Source organism: Bactrocera neohumeralis, chromosome 3, assembly GCF_024586455.1.
Source record: "Bactrocera neohumeralis isolate Rockhampton chromosome 3, APGP_CSIRO_Bneo_wtdbg2-racon-allhic-juicebox.fasta_v2, whole genome shotgun sequence".
In the NCBI taxonomy this organism is placed as follows: Eukaryota; Metazoa; Arthropoda; class Insecta; order Diptera; family Tephritidae; genus Bactrocera; species Bactrocera neohumeralis.
Genome location: NC_065920.1, coordinates 72102462 through 72120065, shown reverse-complemented (window position 1 = coordinate 72120065; position 17604 = coordinate 72102462). Strand labels below are relative to the sequence as shown.

General features: G+C 35.5%; 1 protein-coding gene across 7 annotated transcripts in view; it reads right to left on the bottom strand.

Moving 5' to 3' along the window:
• Positions 1 to 17604, bottom strand: part of LOC126752187 (stathmin) — a 249734-nt gene that overhangs the window by 6608 nt on the left and 225522 nt on the right. For all 7 annotated transcript variants that reach the window (XM_050462808.1, XM_050462805.1, XM_050462804.1 and 4 more), the window contains one exon: positions 109 to 278. In XM_050462808.1, the coding sequence (XP_050318765.1) occupies positions 109 to 278 (170 nt within the window). The remainder of the gene's footprint in view (positions 1 to 108; positions 279 to 17604) is intronic.

Below are 17604 nucleotides of genomic sequence, written 5' to 3'. Positions count from 1 at the left end.
CAAAATTTAAACTTTAATTTTAAAGACAAAATTTTTTTTTGGTAAAAATTGGCAACCCAATACATTTTTTCGAAATATGTTAAAGTAGCCTCACTGTTGATTACTTACAATGCGTCGCTCTTCGGCAGCTTTCAGCTTTTGCTCGATCTCCTCGGCTGACACATTTTTACCAGGTGTCACTGGACGCTTGGGTACTACCACATTGGGTGCTGGCTCGGCCAGAATCACTTCATAGCTAAGACCGCCACGCGATTTCTCCTGGCAGCGAATTTCAGTGGCTGTAATGAACAAGAAAATGCGTAATATGATTAATATTTATTTATTAATGTCTGGTTTTTTGAAATTTATTTAAATACATATAATATATAATTAATTTAAGGGTTTAGGTTTAGATTTATGTCGTTTTTATTTTAGATTTAAGTTTAGGGTATAAAAACAGTTAAGTTGAGATATTGATATCAAAATTTGCACACGTTCATTTCTCGACAAGAAGCGGCTCATTTGTTGATACCGCCAATATCGGGCCACTATAGCATATAGCTACCATACAAACCAATCAATCAAACTGAAGACGTTGAAAGGATTTTTTTCGTTTAATTGTTAAGATATTTCATCGAAAATTCTCATATATTATTGTCCAAGACAGCGCTACACTTTCTGAAGAAATTGTTTAGATCGGACCACTATAGCATATAGCTGCCTTACAAACCGCCCGAACAAATTCAAGACCTTGTATGAAAAACTTTTTTATTTTACAAGCTATCTTCACGAAATTTCTCATAGATTACTGCCTAGGACAGCGCAACACTTTTTGAAAAAAACTGTTCAGATCGAACCACTATAGCATATAGCTGTCATACAAATTGATCGATAAAAATCTAGATAAAAGGATATAAACTTTTCTGCTATAAGAAATGCACCTGTGAAGGGTATTATAGCTTCGGTGTTGCCGAAGTTTATGTTATTTACTGTTTTATTATACAAAAGCTGTAAATCAGCCATGTACTTCAAATATAACCTAAAAAAGTAAAATTTTTGCTTAAATTTAAATTAACTTATGTTCACTTTCAGGCATATTTTTGTGTTGGAAAAAGTTATTGCGCAGAAAAAACAAATGTATATTTATTTATGTACATCCCTATAAACATATGTAACCTGACTCTGTTACATATTCAAATAGCGTAATTTTTTATGAAATACTATATTTTTTCCAATATCCGTCGAAACAATCATGAAAATAAATATGTTGGAAATTATTTTTTCATGCTACAAATGTTACTTACACATTTGTAGATCATATGTATACATATGTATATGTATGTAAGCATATCCAGTTATTTTTTCAAAATCGTATTTTTGCTATAAACTCGTCTACCATTTGTATTTTAACGAGTACACATGTATGTCTGTCTGTAGTTACATAAATTCCGTTTTTTCTTGGCGTCATAAAACTTCACGCATTTTAGTTCACCATAATGGCGGCGTGTTGATAAAAATATTTCCTTTCCACTCATACATACATTCGCTTATACATATGTATGCACGAGTAAAATGGATTGCAACACTTAAAATGCATGCAATATTAAAATGGCGTAGCAGGTGTGAAACCGTTAAAATTTCGTACTTTTTTGCTTGCACTTTTCATGCATTTGCTTTTAGTTGATATTGCATATAAAGTCATTATTATGCTATGATAGGTACGCATGTGCGGCATATGATTTATAAGACACTTAATATTGCGGAAATATTTTGAAACTATTTTGGCTGCTGTATAATTTGGAAAGTTGGTAAAATATAGTTGGCAGAAGTTGAGTTTTTGCTACATTAAATTTGGTATTTATTTGAAATGAAATTCGTAATATTTTTTTTATGTTTATTTTTTTTTATATTTATTTTTTTTATATTTTTTTTTTTTTTTTTTTATTTATTTTATTTATTTATTTAATTTATTTATTTTATTCATTTAATTTATTTATATTTAATTATTTTATTTTATTATTTGATTTCTAAAATTCGATACAAATCTAGATAAAAATGTTATAACTTTTCTTCCATAACAAATGCACCTTTGAAGGGTATTATACATAGCCTCGGTGTAGCAAAAGTTGATATTTTTTCCTGTTAATTAAGAAAAAACTTTAGATTTTTGTAAAAAGTTACTATTTTTGTGTTTCGAACAATATGAAAAATTTTGCAAATATTTAGATTCTTGATAGGTGCTCAATTCGCATCATTTTTCGTTTACCTAAGAACCACAGTAGCCTTCAAAGTAAGCTTAAACGGCATAGAAATAACTGCGAAAGTTTTTTTTCTTAAGATTTTTGCAAAAACCGCTTTATATAACCGAAAAAGACCCGAATTGTAATCGGAACAGACCCGGTTTAATCCGGAACAGATCCGGATTATAACGTAAACAGATCTGGATAAATATCCGGTCAAATTCTTTTAAGGTGTTATTTTCTACTTGTGAATTTCAAAAAATTGTTTTTGTTTGAAATTTTTTTTTATGTATTTGACAATATTACCCGCAACTTTGAAGTTGATTAGGCAAATAGATTCGGCGATATGAGCTTACCCATTTGTAAAGCAAAATCTAAAAAGTCCAAAAATGTGTTTTTTATAACTTACAGGTTAGGCGGTTACAAAATGTTTTTCTCGAAACTGTGTTTTTGTGACGGTTGGCAAGATTTCTCGAGCACTACTGAACCGATCTTCATGAAATTTTACACAAGTCTTTGAGATACAATTTTTAAAGACTTTGACTTCAATTATTTCGTGAAATTTTCATGTTCTTGTAAAATAAATAAAAATGTAAAATAAAGTTTTAACTAAAATACGTTTTTTTTCACTTGCGATGATGCTGCAAGGAGTTATCCTGCCAACGTGGGCGCATCTTTTTTCCAAAGGGGTCACCGGAAATGGCGTCGCAATGCCCTAGTTTAAAATATTTTTTTCCAAACATTTTAGAATTTTTTTGTTAATAGTGTATGTTTGTAACAATAAAAAATTCTAATTATTTTATATGAGAAAAAAATTGTTGAAAAAAGCTGCCCTTAACACTTCTCCCTATTATTTTTATTTTTTTTTTACCGTAAAGTAAAATTATAATATGTAAAGAAATAAGCTAACATAGATTTCAATGACGCCTTCAGTCAACAAAAGTCAGAAACCCTGAAAATAGTGACTTTTTAAAATATTGAAGAAAATTTGTTATTTATATTACGTTAGAGGTATTTGTAGCCATATGTACTTGTGAAATCCTACACATTCTCAAACAAAAAACCACCAAAGGTATTTCATTTCGTGGGTGCAAATACCAGTCATCAACGCACTCGCATTCAAATTATTTAACCAGTACAGACGCGTCTATGCTGCACAAAGTTGCGTGGAAAGGTTATAGACATATCCAATAGGAAAAATTTTAGCAGGAAAGTACTAAAATAACCGTGAATGCTATATGAGGTTGAACAAATTATTTTATTCGACTACTTTCTTAAGAAATTTATAGATTTAGAACTTTCAAAAAAATTGATTGTCGTCTTTTTCAATTGTTTCTATGACGCGTCTGGGCGTTTTATAGTTTTTTTCTTCTTTGTCGACGTTTAAGATACTACTATATATATACTATAATTAATACTAAGCTAATTCGGATTTTTCTAACAACCTTGCAATTTCATTAAGCTTCCAAAATTCCTTTCCTACATTCCTACAGGGTTGCTTTGCTTTGTATATACCGTCTTCATGTCTATGTGCATTCTTTTGCGGCTTAAAACAAAAGCACACACAAAAGGTGGCCTTTGTGGTGTTATGAGGCTAGTCGAGCGTGTAAAAATGCTTTACAACTCCGACTATTTCCAAAGGGGTTGTAGAAAAAATATTTCAAATAAGAGAAATAAGAGAAAAGCGTTTGCAATTTTAACCTTGGCCATGTGTGACTTTAATACTCTCAAAAGTTGTCGCGAGTGAATATCTGAATTTTATACTAAAACAGTATGTACTATCACTGAAGTAGACTGAAAAAATTTTAGTTATTTTATAATCGGAATTTTTAATTTAATACTATGTGTAACTGATTGATTTCGTGATCTTCATTTGATCGTTTTCAGTTTCTGTTTCTAATCGAAAACTCTAATTTAATTATCCAATTGACTATCGGATATACAGTGGTCGTGAATACATCATCTCAAATAAAATACTTCAACCAAGTAAGGTGATCCATTTCGATGTTCCCTACTTTTTTTTAAGAAAAAGCACAGAACCTTTAATTTTAAAGAAGACTTTTTATTGCCTTTCGAAATAACAATCGTTGGTATATTTTTTTTTGAAGATTATCTCTTTCATATGTTGGCTACGGCTACATCTCAGATGGTCCATCCGTTGAGTCGAATTTTCGATTACACGTTCGAGCATTTCGACAGATAACTGGCAAATGATCCAAAGCCTGTATCGAAGCGGCATTGTCCGCATAGACTTTGGACATATTTCCACAGGAAAGAGTCTAACGGCGTAATATCACACGATCTTGGTGGCCAATTAACCGGCCCAAAACGTAAAATTATCTGCTTAGCGAAGTGTTCTCTCAATAAATCCATTGATGCTATGTGTAAGAATTGGCGCCGTCTTGTTGAAATCAAATGTTGCCGAGGTCACGAGCAGTCAGGCATCAAATAGTTGGCTATCATGGCGCAATAACGGTCTCCATTGACGTTTTCCATTACGTTTTCACCGGCATCATTTTTGAAAAAATATTGACCGATGATTCCATCGCCTCATAAATCACACCAAACCGTTGTTTTTTCTGGGTGGAATGAGGTTGTTCTTCCTTGCAAATGCGGCAAGTTTTTTGTTTGGTTTGCCCATTGAGTCAGAAATGTGCCTCATCGCTGAACAAAATTTGGCTCGTCAAGCGTCGGATCTTCCTGGAACTTTTCAAAAGTCCACAGAGCAAAACGATGTCGCTTGGAAGGTCGAGCGGCTTCAGTTCTTGCACAAGCTATATTTTGTACGTTTTTTAATTTAAGATCTCGACGTAAAATGCGCCAAGTCGTTGCATACGTCAGTCCGAGTTGCTGCGAACGACGCCGAATCGACTCTCCATGGCCTTCGTGTATACTTTCAGTTACGGTTGCTATATTTTCGTCACTGTATACTAGAAGTAGTCTATTCGGTCCACTATTATCCAATAGTGAATGCTGGGTCTCAAGATGGGTGATGGTGTTGCGAATAGTACGCTCATTAGTCAGATTATTTTGACTATAAGTTCAGCGAAGGCTGCCAAACACATTCTTTACAGAACGTTTTCGTAGTAAAGTTGAACGATTTGTAAATCGTGTTCAGGCTAAATCTTTCCATGGTGAAATGCCAAACAATACTGAACAATAATAGCATGACACAGCTTGACACGACTCTCGCGTGATCTGTCAAAAAAAGGCTATAGAAAAAAGTACCTCTACTTGGATACCCCGTTATATATTAAATTTTATAGAGGCTCCTAAGTTTTCTTCTGGGTGTTACAAACTTAATACACCCTGTTCAGGGTATAAAAAATATATTAAAAAAAATATTCATAGTAGACAGCGAAGCTAAAATTAAGCCCATAAAAGTATGCTAACTTTTTCATTCTCTCTGAATCAAGCCGAGCTGTATTGCTAATAAGAACGAATACAACTCAATATTTAATAGAATTACATGTAACTTATTTTAAGAAAGCTATATTATTTAATGAAACAGCTGAAGTCTACAATACCTCTGCTGATTTCCACATTCGTCTTCATTTGAAGTCCTAACGACTGAAATTTTTCTATGCGCCAAAATGTAGGCAATCTTTGCTAGACTATTTTGTACGAGAAAATTTTTTTGATTAATGGAAAAGATGGAAAATTGTTTTCATTAATGCATTTCTTTAATTTCCTCTTTCACCTTAATATTATTACATTTCAAAGATATAATGACCGCATACTGCTTCCACAGGCTTTTAAGAAGAAATTTTGCGAGAAAATTGTTCATTAAATCATGAAAATATCAGCTTTACTTTGCTGCAAAAAGTGTGAATGGTATAGTAAAAGGTGACGACACCACCGCAGTCGACCCACACCAAACCACAAGCTACCTTCTACCTTATCGTTATAACCACAAAAACTAATAAAGACATTTTCACACATTTTCTATTGGATTATGTCGACCAAAAGACCTAAAGCCAACGGCCACACAGGTATTTTGCCGCATTTTTTGGTTTGTGAAAATATTTATGTAGATGTGAGCAGTGATTTGGCAGAAGTGCCAGGCCTGACTTGCCAAAAAAGTGCTGACTGAGCAAACGGAAAGCTGAAAGGAATTCCTGAAAAGTCAAAGTAAAAGCAGACGAGGGAAAAAAGTGAAGAGCGAGATATTGGTTCTATGCTTGAATGAAAAGAGCGCTGGAGAGAGGAGCTGAACTTGGAACTAATGCCAACAACAAGAAAGTGTATGTGGTGTTTGTGGTGTATACGTATAGTTCCGAGTATGTGGTGAATGAATGTGTTGAAATTTCCTTTGCACTCAACTTTAAGCTGGTGGGCGTAAATGAAGTGGAAAATTATTTGTTGAGTAGGACAAAAAGGAAAAGTGTTTTGAAGCGAGTATTTTTTTTAGTTTTGGTTTTTTTGGTGCACAAATAATATTGATGGTTTTGTTGGTTAAAAGGGACTTTTTTGACATTTTTGTGGGTGTGTGGTAGTTCATAACGGCACTTTATAAAATTTCTGTTTTCAATATAAATATATTATATATAAATATATTATACATATATAAAAATCGTGTATGCCGTTTTAACCACAAAAATAACCACACACCACTTCACCACCTGCCCACATACGGCTTGAGGATGCTTTTGAAAAGCAAATATCCAATTTCTATGGCTTATTTGTTGTGTGTATTCTGCTCACAAAGTAAATAAACACACACTGGCCCACACACTTCGGCTCTTCACTTATACCGTTATTTGCTTTTGCTTTATTGTTTGCTGGCACTCGGCGGTAACATAATTTGTCTGCATTATTTGCTGTCAATCAATTTTTCGTAGCCGCTTTTGAGTGTTTTGACACCGCCTGTATTGATAAATAAAATTGATGATGCTGTGCCAAAGTGTCGATAAATTACTTGCATACCCAAAGGCGCACAGGCCGCACAGAAATACGAGCGATAGCCGTATTTTTCCTCTCTCTCTCTCTGGCTGGTTAAAAAAGGCAATCGCTTTGTCAGCATTTATTGCTATTTTGCCAATTATTTGTCCCCTCCTAATGTGGACATTTTGTTTATTTATTTTTATTTCTCTGACTTGAGAGTGGAGCTAAAACTTGAATTGGGCGCTTCTTGCCATTATGTAAGTATGATTTGAGTCATTAGTTGGGTATTTTCGTGTGTGATGAGCATATTAAGTGTATTAAGCGTATTAAAGTTAAGAAGTTGGAAAATACTGTATTATTGTTGTTGTAACGGTTATCTAGTCCCCATTAATATGGTAAGATTCAGATAAGTTATCAACGAGCTCATCCAACGGTAGGCCCAGGAAACGTTAGGTTAGAAAATACTCATAGTGTTGGTTTAGTTGGAAGAGGTATTCGTATGAGGCTTAGCATTCTTCCTATAACGGGAACAATAATTGATACCATCAAGCATCTCGCACATTCGGTGAAGTGAATGGGCCCAAAACGAGAAGCCACTGATTACTATTTTCACTAGAAAGTTTTCTTCAGTGATGAAGCTCATTATTTGTTGAATGGATACGTATATAAACAAAAAATGTGTCGCATTTGAAGTGATGATAAACCACAAGTCATTGTTGAGACGCTGATATATCCACAAAAAGTCACGGTTTGGAGTGATCTGTGGTCAGAAGGAATCATTGATCCATATCTCATCCAAAATGAAGCAGATCATAATATCACGGTTAAAGGGCAACGCTATAGAGTCATGATTAATGACTTTTTCGTGCCTGAATTGAAGAATGTTGATGTGGTCGACTCTGGTTCCAACAAGACGGCGCTACTGTTCCCGAAACAATAATTTATTGAAGGAAAGTTTTGGTGAGCGCATTATATCGCGGTGTGACACTGTAGCGTGGCCTCTAGGAAGTGCGATTTAACAACGCTGGAGGGTTTTTTCTATGGTTATGTGAAATAAGCCCGAGCCGACGACGGCCTTGGAAGAGAATATCGACTCGGCGCCGTTCCAAATCAACTCGCACTGACGTATGGATCGCTTGACGCATTTCACGTCGAGATCTTAAATTGAGAGCGTACAAAATACAGCTTGTACAAGAACTGAAGCCGCTCGACCTTCTTAACCGACATCGCTTCGTTCTATGGGCTCTTGAGAAGTTCCAAGAAGAACCGACGTTTTCGAGCCAAATTTTGTTCAGCAATAAGACACATTTCTGGCTCAATGGGTATGTAAACGAGTAAAATTACCGCATTCGGGACGAAGAGCAACCTGAAGAGATTGAAGAGCGGCCATTACATCCAGAAAAAACAACGGTTTGGTGTGGTTTGAGGGCCGGTGGAATCATCGGTTGATATTTCTTCAAAATGATGCTGTTGAGAACATAACCGTCAATGGCGACCGTTTCGCGCCTTGATAACCGATTATTTGATGCTTGAAATTGAAGCTCGTGATCTCTGCGACATTCGATTTCAACAAGACGCCGCCACTTCCCACACATCGCACCAATTAATGGATTTAATGAGGAAACACTTCGGTGAGCAGATGATTTCACGTTTTGCGTCGGTCGATTGGCCACAAAGATCCTGTGTTATCACACCGTTAGACCTTTTTCTGTGGGAATATGTCAAGTCTAAAGTCTTTTCGGACAATCCCATTTCGATTCAAGCCGCGGAACAAAATATCACGCGTATCATTCGAAATGCTCGAACGAGTCATCGAAAATTGTACACTACGGATGGACCAACTGAGACGTAGCCGCGGCCAACATTTGAAAGAGATAATCTTCAAAAAAGAAATGCCAAAGAATGTTCTTTCGAATGATAATAAATATTCGTTATTAAATTTGAAGCTTTTGTAGGGAAGGACAAATTATTCTAAATTTTTTATTCATTTCTGTTAATCCCTTTCATTTCCAACATTCTTTGATAAATGTAGAAATTAAATTAACTGCATTTTTCAAGTTTCCCCAAGATTAACTCTTGTTTTCCGGGCACTAGTGAAAATTGCAACCGGCTTCGAGCAAGTGACCGGTCATTTACATTCATTTCTGCTAATTCTTAATTTTTATTTCATTTTCACATAGTGTTCATTCTGCGTACTAAAAATATAAAAACACATAATACGAGCTCAGTATGGTCTGAGCACGCACTCAAGGGCTAGTGGTGGTGGTGAGTGGTACATTGTAACCGGCCCTTTTACAACACTGCGGCATACTAAGTCGCACACATAGTAAAACTATCGTAAATATTTACTTAAGCTAAAAATGCACATTTAACACAATTCGCAATTTACTTAAGTGGCTCTTAGTCATCATCATCATCATCATCGGCATCATCGGCATCCATGCCAACCCAGTAGGTCGATTTTCTGTGCTCCTCCACTCTTTCATGTTACCGTTGACGTATACAACACAGCATCCATTGGTTCTCCATATACCTTCATTCTGCTCCCTGAAATCACATAACATTCGTCCTTTACACAAACACACACAATTGCACACGCACATTGTGTTACTAAAGCACCTTTTCCTGTACTCCATAACATTTGCCGGCTTCTTTGGCATATATAATTTGTTCCGCTCTCTTTCCGCACTCATTCTAGCCATTCAACACGTTGTTGCAACAGGCCTGCTGCCTGCTTTGCTCTACGCAATTTAGCAATGAGACGCTTTTAATTCTCGACCCTGCACTCTACTATCCGCTTTCCTTCCATTTTCCACTTCATAACCTTTCATGAACATTGTTCATCCATTAGTGCGACTATCCCTACGTGCATACATATGTATGTAACTATGTCTGCTGTGTAAGTACTGGTAAGCGTCCCGGCACAATTTTGTTAGCTTGCTTGGAACCCCATTAAAAGCAGTTAAATGTTAATATTGTAACCACTACTGTAGAGTCAACAATCGCTTTTACAAACAAACAGAAAAGGCGGAAGATGGTTTATGCTAATTGAAGTGTTGTTGCAAGTAGTGATTAAATAGAGATTTCATGGCTTAAGTAATGCAAGTTCATTTGCAAAAGTCGATGATGAATTAACAATGATAAAGAAAATCCACAGACCAATAGCATAAAATGAGTTAAAAAGATCCTTATCTTGATTTTGATCGGTCAAGTTTGTATGAGAGCTGTAAACTCTAGTCGCTGTTGAGTTGACAGTCCTTGGTCGAATAAAATTCCGGGTCCGTTTCGGTTACGTAGACCCGACTGTCATGGGAAGGGATGCTCTAGTTGCTTTGGGTGATCGGTCACAAAGGTATAGCCTGGAATGAATTGGCTGATGAGCTCGCCCGCTCCGCACCCATCCACTGACATGGTAGGACCTGAACCCTACATCGCGGTTGGTCCCTATACCATGAAGGAGCTGCTCCGCAAGGAAGACGGATTAGGCAGGGAAGGGTATTGCCAACAACTCCAAGGCATGCGCCATGCCAAGTTGCTAATGGTTGGTTGGTTAAAACCTTAGCTTAGCAGGTTTAAATATGTAGTCAACCTATCAAGGGACAAACTTAGGCTACTTGTCGCATTCTACTCTGGCCACTGTGAGCTCAAGAAGCGCTTATATAACATAGGCCTAGCTTCTTGTGCGAATTACCGGTTCTGCGACAGGGCACCTGAAACCCAGAACATCTGCTGATAGCAATCTGCAGAGGCAGGATAAAGGATCTTGAATCCATGTTTCGAAATAGGGACCACATCGCCTCATTAGCACCTAGCTGTATTTTGAAACTTATAAATATGCTGGGGCTAAATGGCTCATTGTGAATTGGGAGAGGACACAATAGACCTTAGGTTGTGGTGTAATCCTCATTTAATTATTCTTATCTAATCTTCTCCTATACTTTAGTCGTCCGATCTGAGCAATTTGTTCGGATTTTGTAGCGTTCTCTTGGACAATACTATAATGCCAAATATCGTGAAGAAATCTCGTCGAATAAAAAAGCTTTCCATGACAGATTAATCGGTCAGTTTCTATGGCAGCTATGAGCTATAGTACTCCGATGTCAGCGGTTCAAATAAATGAGTAACTTTTTGAAAGGAAAAGAAAGTATTAGATGTTTCCAACTCATCTTCCTCAATGCAACTATGACAAGTTGCGGCTTCCAAAATCTTCAGCCTCACCGAGTATCAATGGAATAGTGTCCAGTTTGCTTGCTAAGAGCTAGCAGTTCAATGGAACTTTTACGTTCCACTCTGGTCCAGCAGGCTTTCCCAACCCCACAAGTGCTGGTTGTAGCCCAACGCTTACTGAGCTTGCGCTCAGATACAGCGACAACTACTCGTTGCTATTCTAATGCGATTATGGCAAGGCTGCCCTTTTTATTGGGCTCATCCGCTTTACAGTTTCCGACGATTCCGCTGTGTCCAGGCACCCAGACAAACTTAATTTGGAAGTAGCTTGTTGCTGTAGCTAGTGAGATCACGCACTTCTTGATTAACTTCGGGCTCACTGTCAACGAGTTCAAGGCCTATATAGCAGTTCTGCTATCGGAGTGGATTTATACTTCACTAAAAGAAGACGTACTGCTACCTTCATGGCTGGTACTTCTGCTTGAAAGACACTACAGTGGTCTGGCAGTCTGAAACAGGAGTTGGTTGAGAGCTCCTGACAGAAAACTTCCCCTCCAATTAGGTCCATTGGCTTGTTTAAAAAACATTTTAATTTGTACAAAATTTTCCTGCTTTTTAAAGACATATGAAAGTAATCGTCTACTTCATTAAATCACCTTGATTTTAGTTTTCTTACTGCATTTATTACACGCCTTGGACTCTTTCAACAACTAACAAGTGAATTTAATTATTTTAAACAAATCTGTCTCTTCTTGCTCTAAAACTGCATTTTAAATGAATACCAAATCTAATTAAGCCTGCCAGTATAACAGGAATTGTGCCACCAGAGAATTGTGCTTTTGCTTGTTTTATGTTTCACACGTACAAAGAGGTATATTGTAGGCTAAATGTAATGCCCACAAATTTCTGCAGAATTACTGATATTAGATAGACACCACAAGCCACATGTCGAACATGAGCTGCAGGTGTCAATTGATGTCTTCAAATTCAGTGAACAGCACTGCCTTGTCTTACAAGGACAAGAAGGCTAATGTTGATAGTGCTATGTAGATGAATGGGTTGTTAAGTGGTGTAAATATTTACTTATACATGTGTATTTGATTTCCACTACTGTATACACATAAATTTATTTAGTTTTTCCCCAATTTTCTATAAATATTAAATTAGTCCCTAATTCGGGGCAAAAGTGTTATGAAATCTGTTCCATAGCTTTTACAATTCCATTCGCAATTTCTTATTGAAAGGATTGACCTATGATCTTTTATTAATATCTCCTATAGTGCTATGTTACACTGGTCCTATCTAAATAATTTGTTCGGATTAATTTTTTTTTATTGTATGCATAATATCTCTAGAATATTGTGTAAAATTTTTAAGTTAGCAATTGGTGGTTGCGTTTTCCCGACATCTTACGTTTTCAAACTCGGTACCCTTGATAATTTCAAAACCACTGATCCTATCGAAATTTTGAACAATATTTATGTACATAAAGTATGAAGTAATACCAGGGAGATCTTTATCAAATAAAATTTTATTATATAAAGAGAAATAACCGATTTTTTCACAAACAAATTGCTTTATCTCATCAATTACAACTGTAATTCAATTAAAAACTGAAAATTCGAAAAACATTTTGGGTGTTATCTGGGGAAAACTATTATCTAACGAGTTATTTTTCGATTTCAGATGATTCAGTACCTAGCTAAATATCATGTAGTATTAATTTAATACACAACTTTAACTTAACTGCACAAGAAATGATTTTGAATGACCAAGAAATATTATGAGATAGCTGAATATGCCACGAGCTCACCATCGACTGATTCACCGTGTCACAATTCCATGAAAATGCTGACAAAATTGTATGTAAAAGGTTTCGAATAACCCATATACTTCGGATCTGACCCTAAATCCTTTTTTCCGTTCACAAAACTTAAGAAAATGTATGCTGAGAGAAATTTGGCAACATAGCAAAACGTAATCGTTAAGACCAAGGCCTATTTCAAACCAAAGGCGATTCGCCTATTACCTTTTTCGGTTTTTACATCTTAAGAAAATGTTCACTCAAAGAAATTTGACAACATAGCAAAAAGCAATCGTTAAGACTAAGAAATTTGGCAACTTAGCAAAAAGTAATCGTTAGATCAATATACTTAAAAATACTTTTTCGGTTTCCAGATCGTTAAGTTTGACAACATAGCAAAAAGGCCTATTAAAAACAAAGGCAACATACTTACATACATGGTATCGAAAAGTTGGAAGAGCGATATGATTATGTATCGCTTTCAGTAGGAAGAAAACGTTGTACATATGTCAAAAGAACCTTCATTAAAAAAACAACTGGTATATATACAAGGGTGATTCAAAAAAAAAATTAATTTTTTTCATAAAGCCTCCAAATATGAGTTTTTAAAAACAAAGGTCCTCCGCCTAACGGTTTTCTATTTTTTCTTATTATCAGATAGAAAAATTTATAACTCGCTTCCAACTACTTGAAAAAATATCTTGTTAATTAGGTTTTGTAGGAAATTGAATGCTCTAAAATATGGTCTCTTATGATTTTTTCGTAAACCCAACCGTTTAAAAGATATTAACAGTTAAATTTTGATTATTTGTAATATTTCTTTAATTTTATAACTCAATAAAAAAAAAATTTTAATAGATTTTTGGGGAGGTATTCTTAGAGGTGTCTAGGAACCTATTTTTCAGAGTATCAAACGAAAAAAAAAAATTTTTTTTTTGATCCACCTTAATAACTTAATCGAAAAATATATTTTTATGTACAAAATATGTTTCAAAATAATTTTTTTTCATTGAGTTATAAAATTAATAAGAAATAAAGAATTTTTTAAAAAATCAAATTTGTGTTTAAATGTTTACAAAAAAAATCATAAGAGACCATATTTTAGGCATTATACAAAACTAATTAACAAAATATTTTTTCAAGTAGTTGGTATATTTTAAATGCTAGGCGGTTTTTTTCTGATAAAAAAAAATAGAAAACCGTTGGCAATTAAAAAATATTTCACTAGATAGGAAAAGATGTGTATATATATATACATATACATATATAGTATATAGACATATATATGTATGTATATTAGGATGAACGAGAATATCTTTAATTTTTTTCCTTAGATACCGTGAAAATATTTTCCGAAATTACGAAAACAGGTCTGACTAAGTTTGAGCTCTCACTGTTAATAATAACAGGTAGCGCATTGTGATTTTAGGTTTCCCATATATCCATATAACACAGCAATATTTTCTAAAATACATATTTCGGTTCTCAGATCTTAAAAAAATATTCGCTGAAAGAAATTCGGCAACATAGCAAAAAGTAATAATTGCTTCAATGCTCTTTTCTTATTTCGTTTGGTTGTTTAAGGCATTTGAACATACTATTTTATAGTGAAATTGAAATCTTGTTTAACGATTTTTTAAAAAGGACTTTAATTGACTTTTTGGTAAGTCAACTCATTCAGAAGCTATTGGTGGTTAAAGTTCAAACTTAAAAAGTAAAATATAATGATTTTTTTTTTTTAGTTAAAAAAAAATTTCTTTTACATTATTTCACAAAATAATATCCCAAAATCAAAACAAATTAAAAAAAAAGGTTTTTTGGCCCACCTTACTGTATGTTACATATAAAGAAAACTTTTAACATTTTATGTGAAAAATTATACCTCAAAATAAAAATAGAAAAGTATCTAAAAAAAAACATTTTTTTGGCCCACACTAACTCATTTCATTTTTTGCTAAGGTAAATACCGAGAGTAAGCCAAAAAACGATATCGCACCTTCGAAAAAGCAAAAAAGGATCATTAAAAAGCGCACTGCTAAGCATATGCGCTCAACGCTTAGCTTTGCATAGCAATATACATATGTCTGTATGAACAAGCGACATCGGTCTATACAATTTAATTAAAAGTAAAAGCCAGCTTAAGCTTACCGCTGTGTTATACGGTTAATGCCGGCGACTATGCGCCTTAAACTATGCAATATTTATGTTAGTTCAAGCATTAAATGCGCTTTTCTTTCTACAGACAAAGGGCAAACACACACATACGCATGTATAAACTTGTATATATGTGTTTGGGTATATGTATGTGTATTCATACATTTCCATCAGACATTTTTGCATATGAATGCATCGCGCATTTACAGCAAATAACGCACAAAAGAAACTCACTCGCTTGCACAACATTTTTCAAACGATATTTTCAAAGCAAATAAAAAATAATAATATTTTAAAACGGGTATTTAACTGTACCTTTAATAGATGGGGTTCTGCGCACACATGGAAATAGAAATCTATGGTAGGGCTGCTTTTTTTAATGAAATCGGTATTTATTTTTCTATATTTCATATATACATACATATACGCACACATACACACATGTATCTATATTTGTACGTGCATGAATAGCTTAAAATGCACATTTAAAATGCGTTTTTTCACAATTGTTTAGCTTTCGTATCGCAGGGTGACCCAATTTGTGTTGCTCAGCAAACCAAAAATGAATACCAACAACAGCAATATATGCCCTTTTATGCGCCAAAGCGACATTAAATGCTGGACATTTATGACGCTGTGCGAAATTTATCGTTTCCTGCTGCGCAAAAGCGCCATTCGGAGCGTAAATGCTGTCGCCAGCAGCTGCAATGGCTGTTGTTGACTGCCAACTGTGCGCCCTTTGACCAGAAATCAACAGCGAAAACTATGTCACCAATGGAGAAGCGGCCAAATCAGGCTAACCAGCCACACAGCCAACCATTGAAAGCGTTCTAAGTCAAGCTTTCTTTAAACTGGCAATGTGAAAAGCGCACTTCGAGTGCGCCATTTAAGCTGTGAGTGTGCTGAGCGGCATACACACAAACAACACATATTTCTTTGTTGTTATTATCACTAGCGCTTTTCCAAGGAAAATCGGTTTCTTACTGCGCTTGTGGCAAATATATTTATCTGCATAAGTGCGCGTGACTTTATCTGCGCTTAATTGCGGAAATTGCGTCGAAAATTACCCGCTTAAATGTGATGTTTATGGCGTTTGCGCAAATACTCGCATTTTCTTGAAGTGTTTACAGGAAGTTTTCACGCGAATGGTATTCAACTGTTGAAATAATGGCATTCAGTGTTAGGCAGAGGACTTCGAATTAGGCGAATTGGCAAAAAGTTTCGGTGTAATGTAATGTCTAGTAAATAAAAATCCATTTTCATAGTTAGAATACTCAGTTTTCGGTTTCTAATATACACCATTTTTTTCGATAACTTATTGCTATTTTGAACATAATTTCATAATGCCACGCTCATGGAAACCCTGGTTCCTTTTGGCCAACAAACTGTGATAGTCGCTTTTCATAAGCTTCTCTTGTGGTGAATTTGAATTTTTCATCAGCAAAGTCTTTCAGCATAGATATTATAGGATCAGGCAGTAATCACCTGGCAGCAGATACAAACTACTTATAACTATCGGATACATAATGTCCACCCAATCAATCTCCCGAGCTCGATGTGTCAGTCCTTCTATTGTCCTGATGGAACACAATTTCCTACCTACTGTCTGAAGCTATCCCTTTCTGGGCGATTGATACCTTTACACAGGTTCGGTTAGGTTAATCTGGTAGACCAATAAGCCCGGCATAGATCAGTTTGGCCCTTTGCGATACCAGATGGAGTTCACTTGCTAAGCCCAAGAGGAGTACTCAGTACTGCTGGATGCTTGACGCGAATTTTAACAGTCTCTGCAGCCTCACTGTCAATACCTCTCCCCAGATATTTAAAGTGTAGTATTGCCAATGCGGAACAAGTGCACAAGACATGCTCCATTGTTTCCATGGTGCTCTGCTCTAGGCATTTCCTGTAGTCTTCTCGATCTGTCAGCTCCAACTTGCGGGCGTGTGTCGCCACCACACAATGACCAGTTAGTATTCCCTGACACCCTTACACAGATCCAGTTATTGACAGTTAAAGTCCGAACATGGCCGTAGGGGCAGCTCATAGTACAAGAGTAGAAGTGGTAGGGGCGATTCACATGAGACACATAGCAAAAACTTTCCTGATTGTCAATCCTGGCTTGGCCACTGGATGCATCGGATCACCGCTTCGCCATTTCAGAATACTGGAAAAGGTCTTCGGTTATAATTTTTTGTCGCGAACAAGTGTTTTTGATTGCTACAAAGTATTCAAATCGGGTCGAGAGTCCAGGACGGTCATCAACATCAACTGATGATCAACAAGTCAATAAAATAAAGGAATTGGTGCTTGAAAATCGACGATTAACAGTCAGAGATCTTACTAGCATCGTTTGAATATCGGAAGGAACAGTGAAAA